Genomic DNA, 16,089 nt, shown 5'->3' with positions numbered 1-16,089 from the left:
CAGGAGACTGAAAGGATGAGTATTATTTAGCACGGCAAAAACTAAAGCTGTGATTTTGTGACTTCTGTTTAAAAATATATTTGCGGCTAAATATCAGGGAGGAAAGAAAGCACGATGTAGGATGATAATCAAACCATTACTGGAATTTGAAACAACTTCCTTTTAGAAATAATGAGGTCCAGGAAACCTAGTGATTAAGATGAAGTCTGATAAAATAATGGGATTATATCACACAGTTGATGTGACAGTAAAGGCTCACAGACCGGAAGGGACATTCTGGGTCTCAGATCCCTACATCAGAAACGAAAGATCATAAATAGGCTTCTATACAGGACCATTTTAAATGAGCTTTTCAGGAAATTGGAAGTGAGGTGCAAATGACCTCAAAGGAAAGAAATTTTTCTATGGATAGCATAAAGGGAAACTGGTCATGCCGTTTGTGTTATCTCTTTCATCTTACAAAGCCTATGACCCCTTAAGAATAAAGATTATTTTCTTCCTTAATTTATGCGTTATAGCTAAGCTTCCTGTTGCATCAATGGTACTTTTTAAATGACTTATTCATCCGAGTAAAAAGCAAGGGTTCCCTGCATATCCCCCCAAATTAAGATGCAGAAAATGTTAAAAATCTTCCTTGTATCTATACAGTAACCTGAGCACAGATGCTTTAAAAGGCCAGTGACATGAGGACCCTTTCAAATACAGCAGCCGAGACCCTGCTGAACCACTCTGGGGGGATATACGCAGAGTCAAGTGTGCTCACACCAAGGCTTCTGGCTCTGCTCAGCACCACACTGCATCTAATAACCCCTTGCTTGCAACAGCAACATTGGTAATCCACTGCCGCCTGCTCACCCAGACTATTTCCACCTCTCTGACCCAGGAGCTCAGGACCAAGCCCAGAGCCCTCCTGCTTTGGGACGCTTTCAGTTGCTGGCTGTGTGGCTTGCTGAAAGCAAGATCACAAGCAGCTGATCTGTATTGCCGCAACAATGCAAAGTGTCTGTAAACATGAAGACTATCAACTGAAGCCAGACTTATGGATGCTCCACATTACAAAAGGTTATCAAGACTGTTGTTACGTCTGGCCCCAATTTTCCTTATTAGCTCTTAAAATAAATGCATCATGCTTCAAAGACATAAGATTCCCTAACATACGCGAGTATCACTCGCAATCCATGTAAAATCCACAAAAGATAAAAAAAATCACTTCTCTCTGCATGAAAGTATATAATTCTCAGACTACTAATCCTTGAATGTTACACTCCATCTTCTTTTTCATATTTGTGTTACATTTACCACATCAAGGACTGGGTTGTGAGGAAGTTCCAGAGATGTCACTGTAACCTAAGTGCTAAACTGCTCTCAAATCTCCATTAAAAAAATGCAACAGTGAGCTAAGGTGGCCTGCAGAACCCTAGCTCTGACTTTTCCCCACACACATGCAATAACATAAACATCTTAATTTCATGACCAGAAGCTACTTGTTTGACATGATATAACATTTAATTCAAAGCAAAGTTGACACTGACAGGATGAGGTAGCTATTCAATATTTTGTTTCATCCTCATTATTCAGCACGTAGTCCCAAGGTATTACTTATGGAACACCATCCAAATGTCACCCTCACTACAGAATAATTCATTATATTATGGACTTTTTAAAAAAATGAATTAAGTAGCTGAAACCGGGGTCTGCCAAATTAGACATCCAAGTTTTATTCCCAGATTCTGTAACCTCTGAGTAAGGTATGAAGCCTTTTAACAAATGCTCTGGAGTATAAAGTGAAATAATTGTTAGTACTGCCTAAACTGACAACAGGCTGAGTGGCAAAGGGCAGGAAAGCAAATATATTGCTCGCCATGGCCAAGCTCACTTTGCTCGGGAGGAGAAGGGAGAGCAGCAGCAGCCACTGCAAGAGGTTCTGTTTTACCCACGCCCCATCCAGAAGTCACCTCTGTGTTTGGATGGAAGTGAAGCATCACAGCATTTTTTCCTGAGATTCTGGCAACAAGCCCAAAGCAAGCTGTCAATGGAAATCTTCAAAAGGCTGTGACTCACACGAATAATGAATGGATTTCCAGTAGGCCACAGCAAGCACCTGTCTGCCTGAGGACTAGTCCTCTCCAACAAATTTTAAAATCCTGCTGCAAACCAGGAAGGTACTAGAGCTCCTCAAAATTAGGGATGCATCATTTATTTATTTATATAAGCCAAGGCATAAGTTGGTCTAAATCTAGGGATCACTGCTTCTCCATCTTCAGTGACACCCACCCCAGACCTGTAATTTCACTTAACAGTTATGAGAAGTTTCATTTCGGGGGATCAAATTCTTTCTGCTTTCACCTCTGCCTAACTCCGCATTCATTTAATGCATTATTTCCATTAAGCTCGGGACAGTTCCCAGCCCAGGGTATTTCTGCTGGAGACTGATCCAGAATGGCGCAGCCCAGGATAGCAACCAGTTAAATCTTTTCTAATCCCTGCATTCAGAAATGGTGGCTCACAGCGGCTGGCATGCAGGAACTGAATAGAGCAGGCAAGCTCGTATTTCTCTCACCAGGCCAAATTAATAAAAACAAAACCTGATTTCTCCTTCTTATTTTCCTATTCTTTCTGCTCCCCAATATTTTTCCTCTTTCAAACAATTTTTTTTTTTTTGTTTGAGAAGCTTAATGTTTGGCTGCCTTCTGAAGAAACAGGCACAGTGACAGATGAAAGGCCGTATTCATTGCCTAATTCAGAATAGGGAAAAACCGACTGCTGTGCATTTAAGATTCTAACAACCTTGCAATTTTGTATAGCCGTTTTCCCCAACCCGTTCTTTTGAAGAAATCTGCTTTTATTCTGTTAATAACTAACCACAGTTGCAGCAGCATGGATCCGATTAGCAGTTCTTACGCTACAAAGGAGGTGGGGGGGGGGGGAGGGCTGTGAACAGGGTTGCCAATTTGTCCACCTGGGTCCCCAGGAGAAAGATTAGATGAGGCGCTTGCTCCTTTCTTCCCCACTCGCTTGCTGCTCTGCACTAGACAGACCTCTTCAAAGCTCAGCCACTGACTTCTTTTCTTTTTTTTTTCCCTCTAAAGTCTCATTTAACCGCCCCTCCACATGTTTTGCACTCTGTGTCACCGCGTCCCTCCAAAGCGATGGCGTGAATTGGGATGAGAGGGGCTGGGAGAGGCTGCGGCCGCAGCTTGCCCAGCGCTTTCTCTCACACCTCTACAGGGCCTCTGAATTGCTTTTAGATTTTGTAAATTACATTTTCTTAAATTTGTGCAAACCATTCAAAATAAGTGTCTATGTTCTTCAGGGAACGATCCAAACCCTGTAATCATACCGTATTTTTTTACTCTGTCCTTTAAGCCTTTCATAAAAATGACAGTTTTGCTTGCATTTAGACTGAAGTAGAAGATTGCAAAGGGTTGCATGGATTTAGTAATTCATAATTACGTGGGACACGACATTACATGTTTGTTAATGCAAAAAGCATATGCTTCGGCTAGAGAAAAAACATTCTCAATTTCTTTATAAAATGTCATTTAACCAGAATATAAAATTGTAATTGATGCAAGTGCTAAGTATCTAAAAGCTCCTAACAAAGGACAGGGTAGTATTTCTTCCTTATATTTGGCTCATTTCTTCCTTCCAGAAATGAAACCTACCCTTCCACACACCTGAAACTTAAAACTCCAAAATTCCATTTAGGGAGTTAATCCAAGTTCCAAAAGGAAGAATTTTTCATTATCAATGCTCATTCTCTAGACTGCATTTATAACTATGAGGAGAGTTTTTCTCTAAGCTGTTCCTCATTGTGTCTACAGTTTTTAAGAGCCTCAGAAGCACAACAAATGTAGCAGACATACACTTCTAGTATTTGCCACCTAATAAAAACCTGAACTCCTAATTTTAACATTGCCAAATTCTAACAAAACCCTGTATCAACTTTCATTTATATTTGCAGTGTGAAAACATGGAAGATACCAAAGAAAGGGTCAACGTGAACTGAAATTGCTGTTTCTTATCCATTTTTCTTTTTCCTTGATCCAGCTACATGTAAGAATTGCTCAGAATAAATATTCATCATCAGGCTACATTAACTCAAAAGACCAGCAGCGATGGAGTTTCACTCCTCCCTGCTCCTCCTGACTCTCTCAAGTTCAGGCAAGCAGGTGGAAATTGGAGCAGCGCTGATATGTGGCAATGAATTATTTTGCTAGTCCTGCCTGCTACTTCTCATACTAGTCCACTGCTTGTGATTAACGGGCGTTTTAGTAGCAAAATGTATGTGCTCTCATTAATACTGTTCTCAAAAGGAACAAACTCTTAGATAATCTAGTTTTTCTTATTGCGTTATATCGCATATTACACAGCCCACGTTTCAACGGTTCTCAGGGATGGGGGAGAAAAGGGCAACTTGAATGCGTAAAGGATAAAAGCACCTTGAGGCAAACCTGCCTCCAAAAACCATTTGGTGGGTCTGATCTTCCTGAAGACAAGATCTATCATGCCATATTTCATCTTGCCCGACAACGATAAGCTCCAAAGACTGGTGCAGAAGCAGAGCAATTCTTCATGTATTTTTAATCAACTGAGAACTTTCATCTGGCGAGCTCCCTCCGCAAGGTGACACACACCATGCATGGTCATGTGCCTCTCATGCAGTTTGCAAACGCCAACTTCTATGTCAGCTTCTGTTTGGAAGGGGGAGTATCAACATTAGCAACCCTTGGTTATATCATTTATAAACATGCAGATGTGGATTATTAAAGATTAATGCATTTTGGGATTGGTGTCGGCATTCCGTTTGTCTCACGCCGAAACCAATTCTGTTCTTCATTAGTCAACGACAACCCACATCACCCTGTTGTGGAAGAGAAATCAAAGGTGTAAGCGTGAATTGAGAATAAGTGATGAAACTGATTACTAAGAAACTTAGTGGCTGTAATCAATCAACACATCACAATAATTTGAGTCCACTGCTATCTGGAGATGGGGAACAAACAGAAAAGCTTGCCACTGGAGTGAGTTGTTCTTTTGTGTTTTCTTTCTAAAAACCCGCTTTGCAATTTGACTTCCATATCTACCTACAGAGCGATGCTGTCAAAGGGTCATTTGAATCTTTCAAGCTGCAGCTCAACCTGCATGAATTTTGCCTCTAAGGAGTAAAGAGAATATCTTGCTTTTCATTAATTTTTTAAAAAAAATATTATCTGGAGGTAGTGAAAATATCCTTCTTCTGAGGCTAAATGGCTATTTTCTAGCTGGTCCAGAATTAATTCAAGCCATATTTGCAATTGTTCATGTTCCTTCTTCTGAGGAGGGACACACCATGTACCTGTCTAGTCAAGTCTGACAGTAACTATAAAGCACGAAGGCCGCTTTAAATATCTCTAGTGGCAGTGATACACAGTCCACCGAAAAAATGAAAACTGCAACAGCCTATCCCATCACAGAAATCAAACCACTTACACCATTTATGCTCTATTTTATCTAGTATAACAATCATCTGTCAACAACAACAAAAACATACTGATGGAAATGTGAGAGACTTTTCCCATTCGCTCATCAATCATTGCTTAGTATTGCAAAGGACAAGGGAGTGAAAGACAACCTTTTAATTTATGATAATACACAAATTAATGCCCTATTTGGCAACACAAAAAAGGAAAGAGAATCTATGCTTGTGTAGCCAAATAATGACAGAATAAAAAACCCCAAATGTTCAAAAACAAACATACACTGTACTAAATTACTTGACAAAAACATAAGCGGGTTGAGAAAAAAAAGTTAGAAAGAAATGCACAGGTTAATGACTAAATGTAAACAATAACTGTCCAATGAGCCTTAAAGTATACATCTAAAACTAACAACAAACACACTTGTCAAATCTTGGCCGCTGTGGTTAAGGATATTTGAATTTTGTTACATGAACATGTATAATTATGCAAAGATTTTAATTGGATTTCAACAGCCGTCATACTCTAGGTGGATTTGTACCAGCACGAGGCTACCAATGACTCAGAGCACTACAAGAAGGGGCCTGCCATACGCGTGCCACCATGGCGTGCACAGCAGCAGATGCCCTGCTGCGCTGGCCATTCGGCAGTTGCCGGGATGGTGAAAACAGGCCTGTCAGGAATCAACAAAGAGGACAAACGAGGTATGGGGCAGAGCACACCTATGGGGATGTGAGCGCTACCGATCTGGCCGTCTGGGGCAGGTTTACATGAAGCCTTTGTGGGGTGCTGGATGACCCTCAGTGCTGTGCTCCCTGGACCCTGCAGGATGTTCAGTTTCTTCAGGGGCAGAAACGTTTGTCACTGACTTACACAGCAATTAAATACCAGAACTGAAATGTGTGATGGTGAAATATAAACATTGATAAACCAGATAGAAAGCAACTGAAACCACTTAAAACTAAAAACCAAAAACTACCCCTAAAAAAGAACTACCCAGGGCATGCTGGTTTTGGTGATTTATTGTCTTCCTACCTGACACTTAACTTCGAGCTGATGAAAAACAGCAGGTTGATGGTGCTGGAATATGAAACCCTCTGTCATCAGGAAAACCTAACAGGAGGAACTCGAACAGCGTGTCTCTGTCTCATTTCATCTCCTACACCTGTTCTGGGAAGACCACCTCTGCAGAGGATACCTCCCTGATCTCTCTGGCCAGACTGCAAGTAGGACAGCAGTTTTGATAGTGCCTTTTGTGGCATGGGCTTTCCTCAGGAAACTAGATTGAGACTATTTAGTTATTTCACAAAGCCTTGAGACAACAGATTATTCATCAGGTGTGACCTGGGCTGAATTCTAATAGGTATCACAAGTTAGATGCTCCATATGCTAGAAGCAATGCCTCGAGCCAGAGCGCCTTACAATTTGCCTATTTTTCCTCTTGTCAAAAGACAGAAAAACTCTCAATGTTGTTCAAACCCTTCAAAAGAAAGGGTTTTAAACTACTGCTATGTGAAACATTCACGTATTTCATTTGTAAGCATTCTAGATTTGCAAAACTGCTGAATAGATGTTTTGTGTACTAGCAGTGATTAAGAACATAGCTACGTCAATGGCATTTTATGTGGTTTTTTTTTTTTCTGGTCCGGATGCCAATGAACAGCATGCATCTTCCTTGCAACAAGCTGTTGCAAGATTTTTGCCTCCGGAGAAGCCAAGGGGGAAATATTGATAGATGTGTTAAAATAATCTTTCTAGACAGGGGGATCATATCCATTTTACAAGGATATAATCCCCTTTCTTGTTTTGCTATTATTTTCGGGTACCTGTAAAACTTCTACAAAAAATAAAGTACTGCAATTTCTCTTTCATATGGTAGTCTTCTCTCCCTCAAATAATGTTTGAAAAGACTCCATGCTGTATAACATTAACAGTAGTTGGTGGTCAATGGAGTAAGAATGTGGAATAGCTCAATCCCAGGCAAAAGATTTTCAAAATTCTTGTTTAAAACAAGATCTGTCTGACTGGCTTGTCTTACTGCAGCCACTTCTGGAAACAGTTCAAGTCTTAGGCTTCTCCTTTTATAAGGCATGAAAGAAAGCATCACTCCTATTCAGATTTTTGCATTAAAATGTCCTTTTGGATTATGATAGACTATTGCTCATTTTTTAATTCTCCCAGCATTTTAGTCACTCTAGTCTACCCACACGTTGACATGTGCACCAAGGCAGGATTTCCTGTTCCAGCTCTCTCTGGGCATCCCATTCCCCTCTTGCTCCTTTTTTGCCCAGAGTGCTACCTGTAATTCTATAATTCTGATGGGTCCTGGATTTCAAGCTAGCTAGCTGATCAATACAGGAGGGGAACACCTACAGGTTTGCAGAGAGTAGAACTGATCACTGAATGGAACACATCCATTGACTCATATGATTACCAGAACTACAAATTTGGTGTCTTTTTAATCAGAGGAGGGTGCTCACCACTGGTTAGCATGAATTAAGATGACTGGCAATAACATTCCTAAGTGAGAGTATCCACACATGGATTTCTTCCTGAAAATTGTAACTCCAGCTGTATCCAAGCTCCTTGGTGAAAGGAGACATCAATACAATTGCAATAAAAACATGACAGTTGATGCTTAACAGAGTGAAAATAAGCTTGTTTGTTTAGAAAGTAAATGTAATATTTTAAAAGCGCAAGTCAAAATACTGATCTATGTAAAAAAAAGTTACATTTTTCTGAAGATGGCATTTGCTATTTGTTATTAATACAGTGTACCTTTCTCTTCTATACAGATAAAAACTGCTGCAGAGGTTTAAAAATAATAGAATCTATTAACTTGTACAAAATCTGCTTGATCATCATGGGTTAAGAGATTCCTGGCCTATCAGCAATCTTCCACAGAACTCTTAATATTAAAAAATTTTGCTGCTTACACCGCAAGGGAGAAAGAGCTGACAAAAGCCTTTGGCCAGTAAGATCAAAATTGGGGATGGGGGGGGGAGAAAGGGGAGTTTAGCTTATTTACATTTTTGCTTTGTTAGTAAACTGGAATGGTTGGAGCAGGAGGGAAAGGAAAAAAAAAAAAAAAAAAAAAGAGAGAAAAGTGAAATTAACAGCCACTAAATCTTCTGGCAACAGCAGTGCATTTTGATGATGTGCTGCATCAGCTTCCACTAATGGTTTAGGGTTGAATCAGGCACAGTTCAAGACCCAAAGCAATGCAGGGCATCACATCTCATTCTTTGGAGGAACACGTACCCTAATTATGAAGATGGCTACAAAATAAAGAGATCAGGATTTCTGGCAAAGCAGAATAATGATCTACTTAATAGAAAATCAGAATGCCATTTTGAATCCCTAAAAATCATAAAAGAATAGAACTTCAGTCCTGTAATGAATGTGTGTCTGAACAAGAAGTGTTACCATTTTGAGAGAAAAACTGTATTTCTGAACAAAATCTGTCCAAGTTGCTTTTTCTGCTCTTAGGGGTTAATCTCCCTTGTCTATTCCAGTAATGCGAATGGAAACAAAGGCTGTATATGTGTGTGCCATTTACCACACAAAATATCCGTCCAGTATTTCAGAGAGCACAGGAAGGAAATGCCCACTGAGCTAGGGACGTGCCAATGTCAGTGCTGCCTGTGCCAGTCCATTCCCGTGAAATTCGCGGCGTGTGGCAGAAAGCAATGCGGGGCGGCAGGGTTGCGGTGGGGTGGGGAGACAGCTTAAACAGGCAGTGGAAGAGAATCAGCCATTTGGGAGGTTTAATAGGGGGCTGTTTGTTTGTCTGCCCTTTTGATGTTAAATTAGTCTTCAATTTTGTTGCAAGGAAGGAGGCACTGGGAAAAGGATGCTTCTCTTCCAGTAAACCCTGGGAAAGCAACACCTTTATTTTAACGGCCTTCCCACCAAGAACCCCCTGCAACATTTTGGCTTTTCCTAGCCATAGCTATCAGCAACACAACAGCTGCTCATTTTACAATGACTTGCTGGAGAGAGAATGATTGAAAGAGCCAATCTATGTCACATGGAGAAGCTGTGGCACAACATCGCAGGAGGTAATAGGAGAGGAATGAGGTCAGAACAAACAAGGGTAGGGTGAGAACGGAGAGGAAAATAGCAGCCAACAAAATTATTAAAGGCAAGACGCTGTACTACACAATCTATGTTTAAAAACGGCCACAACCTGAACACTGCAAAAAGCCACAGAAATGCAAACAAGCTGTGTATTACTTTTTCATAGGGTCTTGTGAATATGGCTGATTAAAAAAGCTACCAACGTCCTAGTAATGAAGCACAACGGTGGGAATACACTCAGGTGAAAGCACAGTCTAATTCATACCGCTTGAAAGCCCCAGCACCCAGTGGCAGCCCACTAGTCGCAGGGTTTTAAATAGCAGCCTTGTTCATGTCATTTTGAGGCTTGAGAAACAGCAGCGGCAGCAGCAATGCTACCGCAGCTGCCCAGTTCACCTCCGGAGAGCGCTGCATTAGCTCACGCCTGGGAGTTCACCTTTAGCAAAAGAGCTGCAGAGACCAGGAGCTCGTCCATGGCGGGGAAACACTGGCAGGCGACTCTGATTTAGCACCATTCATAAAACCGCTTCCTGAGGAAGAGCTGCTTTTGTGTTACCACAGCAGACCACAAAACCACCATGCAAAATGGTGGCACAGTTTGTACGAAGAGGCAATAGTTTTCACTAGGCCAGTCACAAAAATGAGCTTTTGGGCTCAGCTGAAGTGATGAAGCGACTCTGACTCCGACCTTTGGGCCCACATCCCTTCTATTTTTACTGCACAGGGTTCAACTGGTTTCATAAAAGTTATTACTTTCCCCTATACACTGTCCTGCTCCCATCCTTATCTATCATGACTACAATAAAGCTATTTTCAACGTCACAACTTTCTTTCCCTATTCAACAATCAGACTGCTAAAACACCAATCCATTTACTTGCCTGAATCTGACTGTGGGAAAATGTTACCTTTCCGGCGAGGTGAACTATCTGGCTTCACTCAACAACAGGGACAGGCTTCTGCGCCATGTACTGGGAAGTACGCCACAAATATGAAGCCACCATACTGCATGTAATGCAAATACTTCAGTTCTGCCACTGTCCCTGCTATTCCTGCCCCACCTGAGCATGTGCTGCTGGTCAGAGTGGCTGGAAAGGGAAGAAAAACTGCAGGGCATGCATGCAGCATCAGGGTTCAACATGCTCAGGCCACATTTAGTATACAACATTCCTGTGTGCACTGAGCTTACTCCCCTTTGCTTATTTAGTTTAACCTCTGTATACAAACAGGCACATATATTTTACATAGACACCTTTGTATTGAATGCCGAAACACACGCTACTCACTGAATTTTAACCTTCATTTTGTTTACAGCACATCTAATGAAAAGGCATCAATGCTTCTGTTTCTTTTAACTGAGCTCCATGTTGATTTTTTTGTGGTTTTGTCAGCAACTGATGTTATCCCTGGGGTAATGTCAGCACTCTTGTACTCTTAGGAATTCCCCGAGCATTCAAAATGTCAGAAAATAATAAAAAACTTGAGCATCAGAAAGAGAATAAACTCATCTGAAATACCAAATACACATTGTTGCCTGACCCCCCGCAAGTAACATGCCAGGTGGGTGGGAGCAAGGTAAGAACTGGAATTAATACATGCCTTTTTTTTTTCTTCTAGGTATCCTAACAGATTTCCACAAATTTCTCAATGTACATGAATGACTGCGTGTCATACTCTATGTGGCATAAGAGAGCAAGCAGCAAGCACGCCACTGGCATTTCAATTATTACTGGTGGCGCTGGATTCCTAGTAACTTGTTGACCTTTGTAAATATTAAGAAGTATTTCATACAGTATTTCGTACTCATGTCCAAAATTGCATTATCACAATACAGGGTTGCAAAATCTCTGCCTTATCCTGCAGGTCTGAAACCACCATACAAGTCCAAGAGCCAAACCCAACAAAAACACACAGTAAAAACAAAAAATACCTGTAAATAATATGAGATAAATATGTAAAACAGATAGATGACACACAAACCAAATACAAAAATTATGATCAAGCATTAGCATTGGTTGACGATAAAGACATTTATCAAACACATATGTGGAATCAAGCTGAAAATTTTGAACACTCTGAGGGCTCGGCAGCTGAAGTTTAGACAAAATTTACCCCTGCTTTAAGTATGCGGTTTTTTTTCAGAAAAAGGCCCTGAAAACGCAGGATTCTCAGAAAATAAGTGAGCTTGGAATACAGGAATATTTATTTAGCAAACCCATCTATCAGCTTAATTTTGTTTGTTGGAACAAACTTACCTGGAATACTCGCTGGAGAAATGGGACCAGATCTTGACTGGTTGCTCCCAACAGGAGAGCCTACAGGGGAAGGCGATGGGCCCCCGGGGATGCCAGAGAGATGTGGAGAGGCATGAGGGGAGAACGGAGACTGTGCAGGGTTGCTCTGCTCCCCTTGACTGCTCGTAGAGCCTGACGCGCTAACGGCTGAGCTCAGGGTTGCTTCAGTTCCAGTCGGCAAGTCGTCAATGGATCCAGATAAATCCTGAGGAAAAAGGAAGAAAGAACGTAAGTAGCGTTATGAACTAATACTTAGGTTCATTTGCTTACTTATTGCAGCAGATAACTGAGAGGTTGTCTTTAACATTGGCTCACGTAGTTAAATGATGGCAAAAAACAAGTATAGTATGTACAATTCTCCGCTTAATCTCTAATTCTTTTGAGAAAAAGAACAGGCAAGGGTAACAAATGAATTGGAACCAAATTCACTCAACATTGAATTTAATCTTTTCCATCTGGATTAAGCTTTCAAAATTAATCCCACAAATTCTGCCTGAGCATACTAAAACTAATGAAAATGATACATCAGTTTCACTTTCACACAGTCTTTCATCTTGGGGTTTGCTACCGTTACAATCACAGCTTATACACGTCACTCTAAACCATCACCAAAACGAGAGAAGAAGGGTCTATAATATGCAGACTTTCTAACACTTGCATGCAGCTCCTTCACCTTGCAGAAGAGACACAAGAAGAGGGCCTGCCCTCAGCAGCAGCAAGGACCCACTGGCCACCTAGGAGCAAGGAAGGCTGCTTCTCTGTTTCCATCAAGTACCAGTGTACAACTCACGGTTTCTCTTCAATTTCATTTGAATACACTGCTAAGCAGTTGCTCCATTTCAGTTCATAACTGCTGCATTTTCAATGAGAAATCTCCTGCATAGGTTCAAGCCCATCTGAATTCTAACTATGAATTGCCAGCCATATTCTCTGAAGCTATAACATGGGAGTTACACTGGTTTTTGGATCTTGTGGGTGTTGTTTGGTTTTTTAAATCATTGTAAAATCATGTATGAAAAACCAAGAATGCTGTGACAAAGCAAGTGCATGCCCCATAACTGTCAGGAAAAATGTTAATTCCTAAGCATCACAGTAAAATCTCACACAAACTGAAAAGCACCAAGATAGCTGTGGTTCCATGGCTATTGGCAAGGCACAAGTTGAGGAGCACATTACTATTTCTGTTAGCGAATTAAGACACAAACAAGAGGCAGAGAGCTACCTCACGTATAAACCAGGTCATTAAATGACCTTTGAGGCTTCCAATAATTGGGATGACAGAGTGTGTTACTTTGGCTGATACTGACTTCACTTGTCTGGCTCATGCAAGTGGTTGCACTGCAGACGAGGCCATCGTTCCGGTAGCACAAAAGGAACTGGGCTCTGCCTGAGCTAAAAGCTCAGGAAGCAAAGCCTTACTGCTGCCTAATTTCTGTAACAAAAAATAAGGTTATTTTTAGAAGGTACAATGCAAAGTGGTGTATTTAGAGTCCTGCCTGATGCTGACTACCTCCGTTACGAGGGAGGCTCATGGCCAGTCTCCCCTAACAGACAGATACAGTAAGTCTTCCAAGGCATGGAAAGAGTATGATTAACAGTTTAAACACCAATAGCATTCATTAGAAGCCACCTAGAATGCTACGTGTTATTTCTCCTCATGCATAAAGGTAGTAAATACAACCCACCCGAACTCAGCTCTCTGCAGGACACCTTGCAGACCTTATCTCCAACAAATTTCCACAAATACTTCAAGCACAACTCTCACCATAGGTTAATTTTGCTTTTTCTGACAAGCACAAAATTGTACGTGTATTTCATTAGGCATATGAAAAGCAAAAATTAAATTTGAAACTTCAATCTATGTGTGGACTCTGCATTCACTCAGGAGTAGACTTCCAGATCCCTACAAATGGAAATTTAATTGTGAAATGGGCAATGAACTATTTTCATTGTTTCTTTTTTGAAACTATTAACTGTAGAAAATGTAAGCAAGAAATAACACTGTTTGATACTGTATAGAGCAACGCTAGAGATTTTTCACAGTAGAATGTATTTGGCAAACAGGTAAGCAATTACTGCTTTTCCATACATAACATGGTATTCTTCTAAATGGAATCAAATCGTTGCTGTCGTGATGTGTAACAAATGCTGCAGGAAGTGCTGATAAAACAAATGCTGCTGAAAAGCATACAATAAATGCCTGAAAACCAAATGTAGCAGAATAGAGCCTATTCTAAAGGAATACAAATTCTGTGTAAGGAACAACAGATAGGCAACCAACTGATAGAAGATAGAAAACACAGAGTTTTAGTTTAGAATAACCAAGATTTTAAAAGCATGTGTGGATTAAAGCTTTCATTTGTTTCAGCAAGGCATGAAGTACTTGAAAAACAAACACACCAAAATAACGAAAAGCCACGATGCAGTTAGCGCTGTCTGTGATGAAATTATCTGTTGTTCAGAGACCAAGGCAAAATCTGACCACTCTCCACAGCATCTCCCCAGCTTGCCAAGCGTGTGCACAGGGAAGAGCCTGGGGCCAGGAACGAAGTTCACTTTTCCCATCAGGTCACATCCGACTTCTCCAGCCTCCCAGCAAGGGTGGAGTGACTGATGAGTCCCATGTGAAAGTCTCCTCAAATGCCTGCCTTCCAGGGATTTCCTCACCAACCTGATGCAACTCCTTCACAAAAGCGAAAAAGAAAGAGGAAAGCTTGCATGATGCCAGTCTATTTAAAGAGGGAAGCCACTCCACCCTCCCTCAGTACCTGCAGAGGGAGCAGCCAGGCGGGCTCAGCACACCCGCGGGGCCTTGTGCTCCCCAAGTGCGCTCAGTGTAGCACTGGGATTTCCTCCCGGGCTGGGGAACTTCGCAACCAACTCATCTGCCAAGGATGTACGGTAGCATTCATGCGTCAAACCCATCAAGAAAGTTGATAATGAGGTTGCTCTCAGGATGGCACAAAAGGCTGTTGCCTATCTAGATGCCTGGGCTGTGCTACACAACCTTTACTTTGTGTTACAGCGGGCTAAAATGAGAAATATCAGCTATTCTGCACAGGGTGGTTTGCAGATCATTACTTTGTATTTTTTGTTTAACATACACTTCGTGGCCTTACCTAGTCTTCTAAGCCTGAGTAGGCGAGCAACTGGGAAACTTCCAGCATACAAAGGCTTTAGAAACACCTCTGTTATCCACAAAAGCTAATTGGGAAATTAAAGAGAAGGAGAAGAAAGACTTTATGTGAAGCACCCGGACAGAAAGAGCAGAAGTCGACTTACTGTTCTCCTATTATCAGTGTTTTAATGCTTGCTTTTACCTCGGTTTAACAGAACAGTAATGAAGTCACATGCAATTTCCACATCACAAACATTTATTTATATATAAAATACTGTACACGTACACATTATATACGTAAATTACATGGATATACTTGCATTTACTTAGCATATCCATATGTAAAGCTATTAAAAAGCCTACTAATAAGAGAAATTCACAGTGGTTTAAGCATACAGCCTAGTTAACAAAGAAGCTCTGTAACTAATACTCCTCTAGAGGACAATTTAGTCAGCAGGGCACCAACTCTATTCTTCTTTTATAAGTACTATCAGATCTATGATGCCTGTAAAGAACAGAGAGACCTTACTTACTGCATCTCATTCAAACCAAGGCACCTTCAAGCTACAGTGCTTCCATTTATCTTGTTGGAAAGTTGGCAGGTTAGGTAATTGCTGGGATTCTTTTAAGGGGCTGAAGTCCCCATACCCTAAGGCATGCCTTAAATTTTGCCTCTTTCAGAGGCTTTTTCTGGAAAGCAATCATTTCTTCCAGTAAAATGTAGCAAGTCTAGAATTACCAGAAATCTCTTGTTTCTTGTAGATCTGTTTCTTGTAAAGTAATCTTACTATTCTTGCCTATGGTATTGGTATGACTATGTTTTCAAATGTGGCACCAAATCTATGAAAAAAATTAAGGATAAAATAATTTTTTTCCCCAGTCACAAATTTATATTACAGTTCTGTATTCTCTATGTCAGCTTTACATCCTGTATTATTCAGGACATCCCAGCCAGCTTTCAAAGTTCATTTCTAGATAATACCTTGATTACAAACCGAAATACCCTGCACAGGATTTATCTCTTTTAGCAAAGTGTTTCATCTCCAACTATCTTCACTTCTAGCCTCACCTTCCACCCATGCACAACCTTTATTCTTGTCCCTCTGACAAGTACAAGAGCTAAAATGAACAGGATCACAT

At 40.9% G+C, this 16,089-nt stretch overlaps 1 protein-coding gene across 6 annotated transcripts in view; it reads right to left on the bottom strand.

Annotated features, from left to right (window-relative positions):
* Positions 1-16,089, bottom strand: part of ARID1B (AT-rich interaction domain 1B) — a 334,093-nt gene that overhangs the window by 89,448 nt on the left and 228,556 nt on the right. For all 6 annotated transcript variants that reach the window (XM_074818828.1, XM_074818830.1, XM_074818831.1 and 3 more), the window contains exon 5: positions 11,793-12,036. In XM_074818828.1, the coding sequence (XP_074674929.1) occupies positions 11,793-12,036 (244 nt within the window). The remainder of the gene's footprint in view (positions 1-11,792; positions 12,037-16,089) is intronic.

The sequence above is a fragment of the Strix aluco genome, chromosome 3 (genome assembly GCF_031877795.1).
Source record: "Strix aluco isolate bStrAlu1 chromosome 3, bStrAlu1.hap1, whole genome shotgun sequence".
Lineage (NCBI taxonomy): Eukaryota > Metazoa > Chordata > Aves > Strigiformes > Strigidae > Strix > Strix aluco.
Note: the sequence above shows the minus strand (reverse complement) of the source record. Positions and strands in the feature narration are given on the sequence as shown.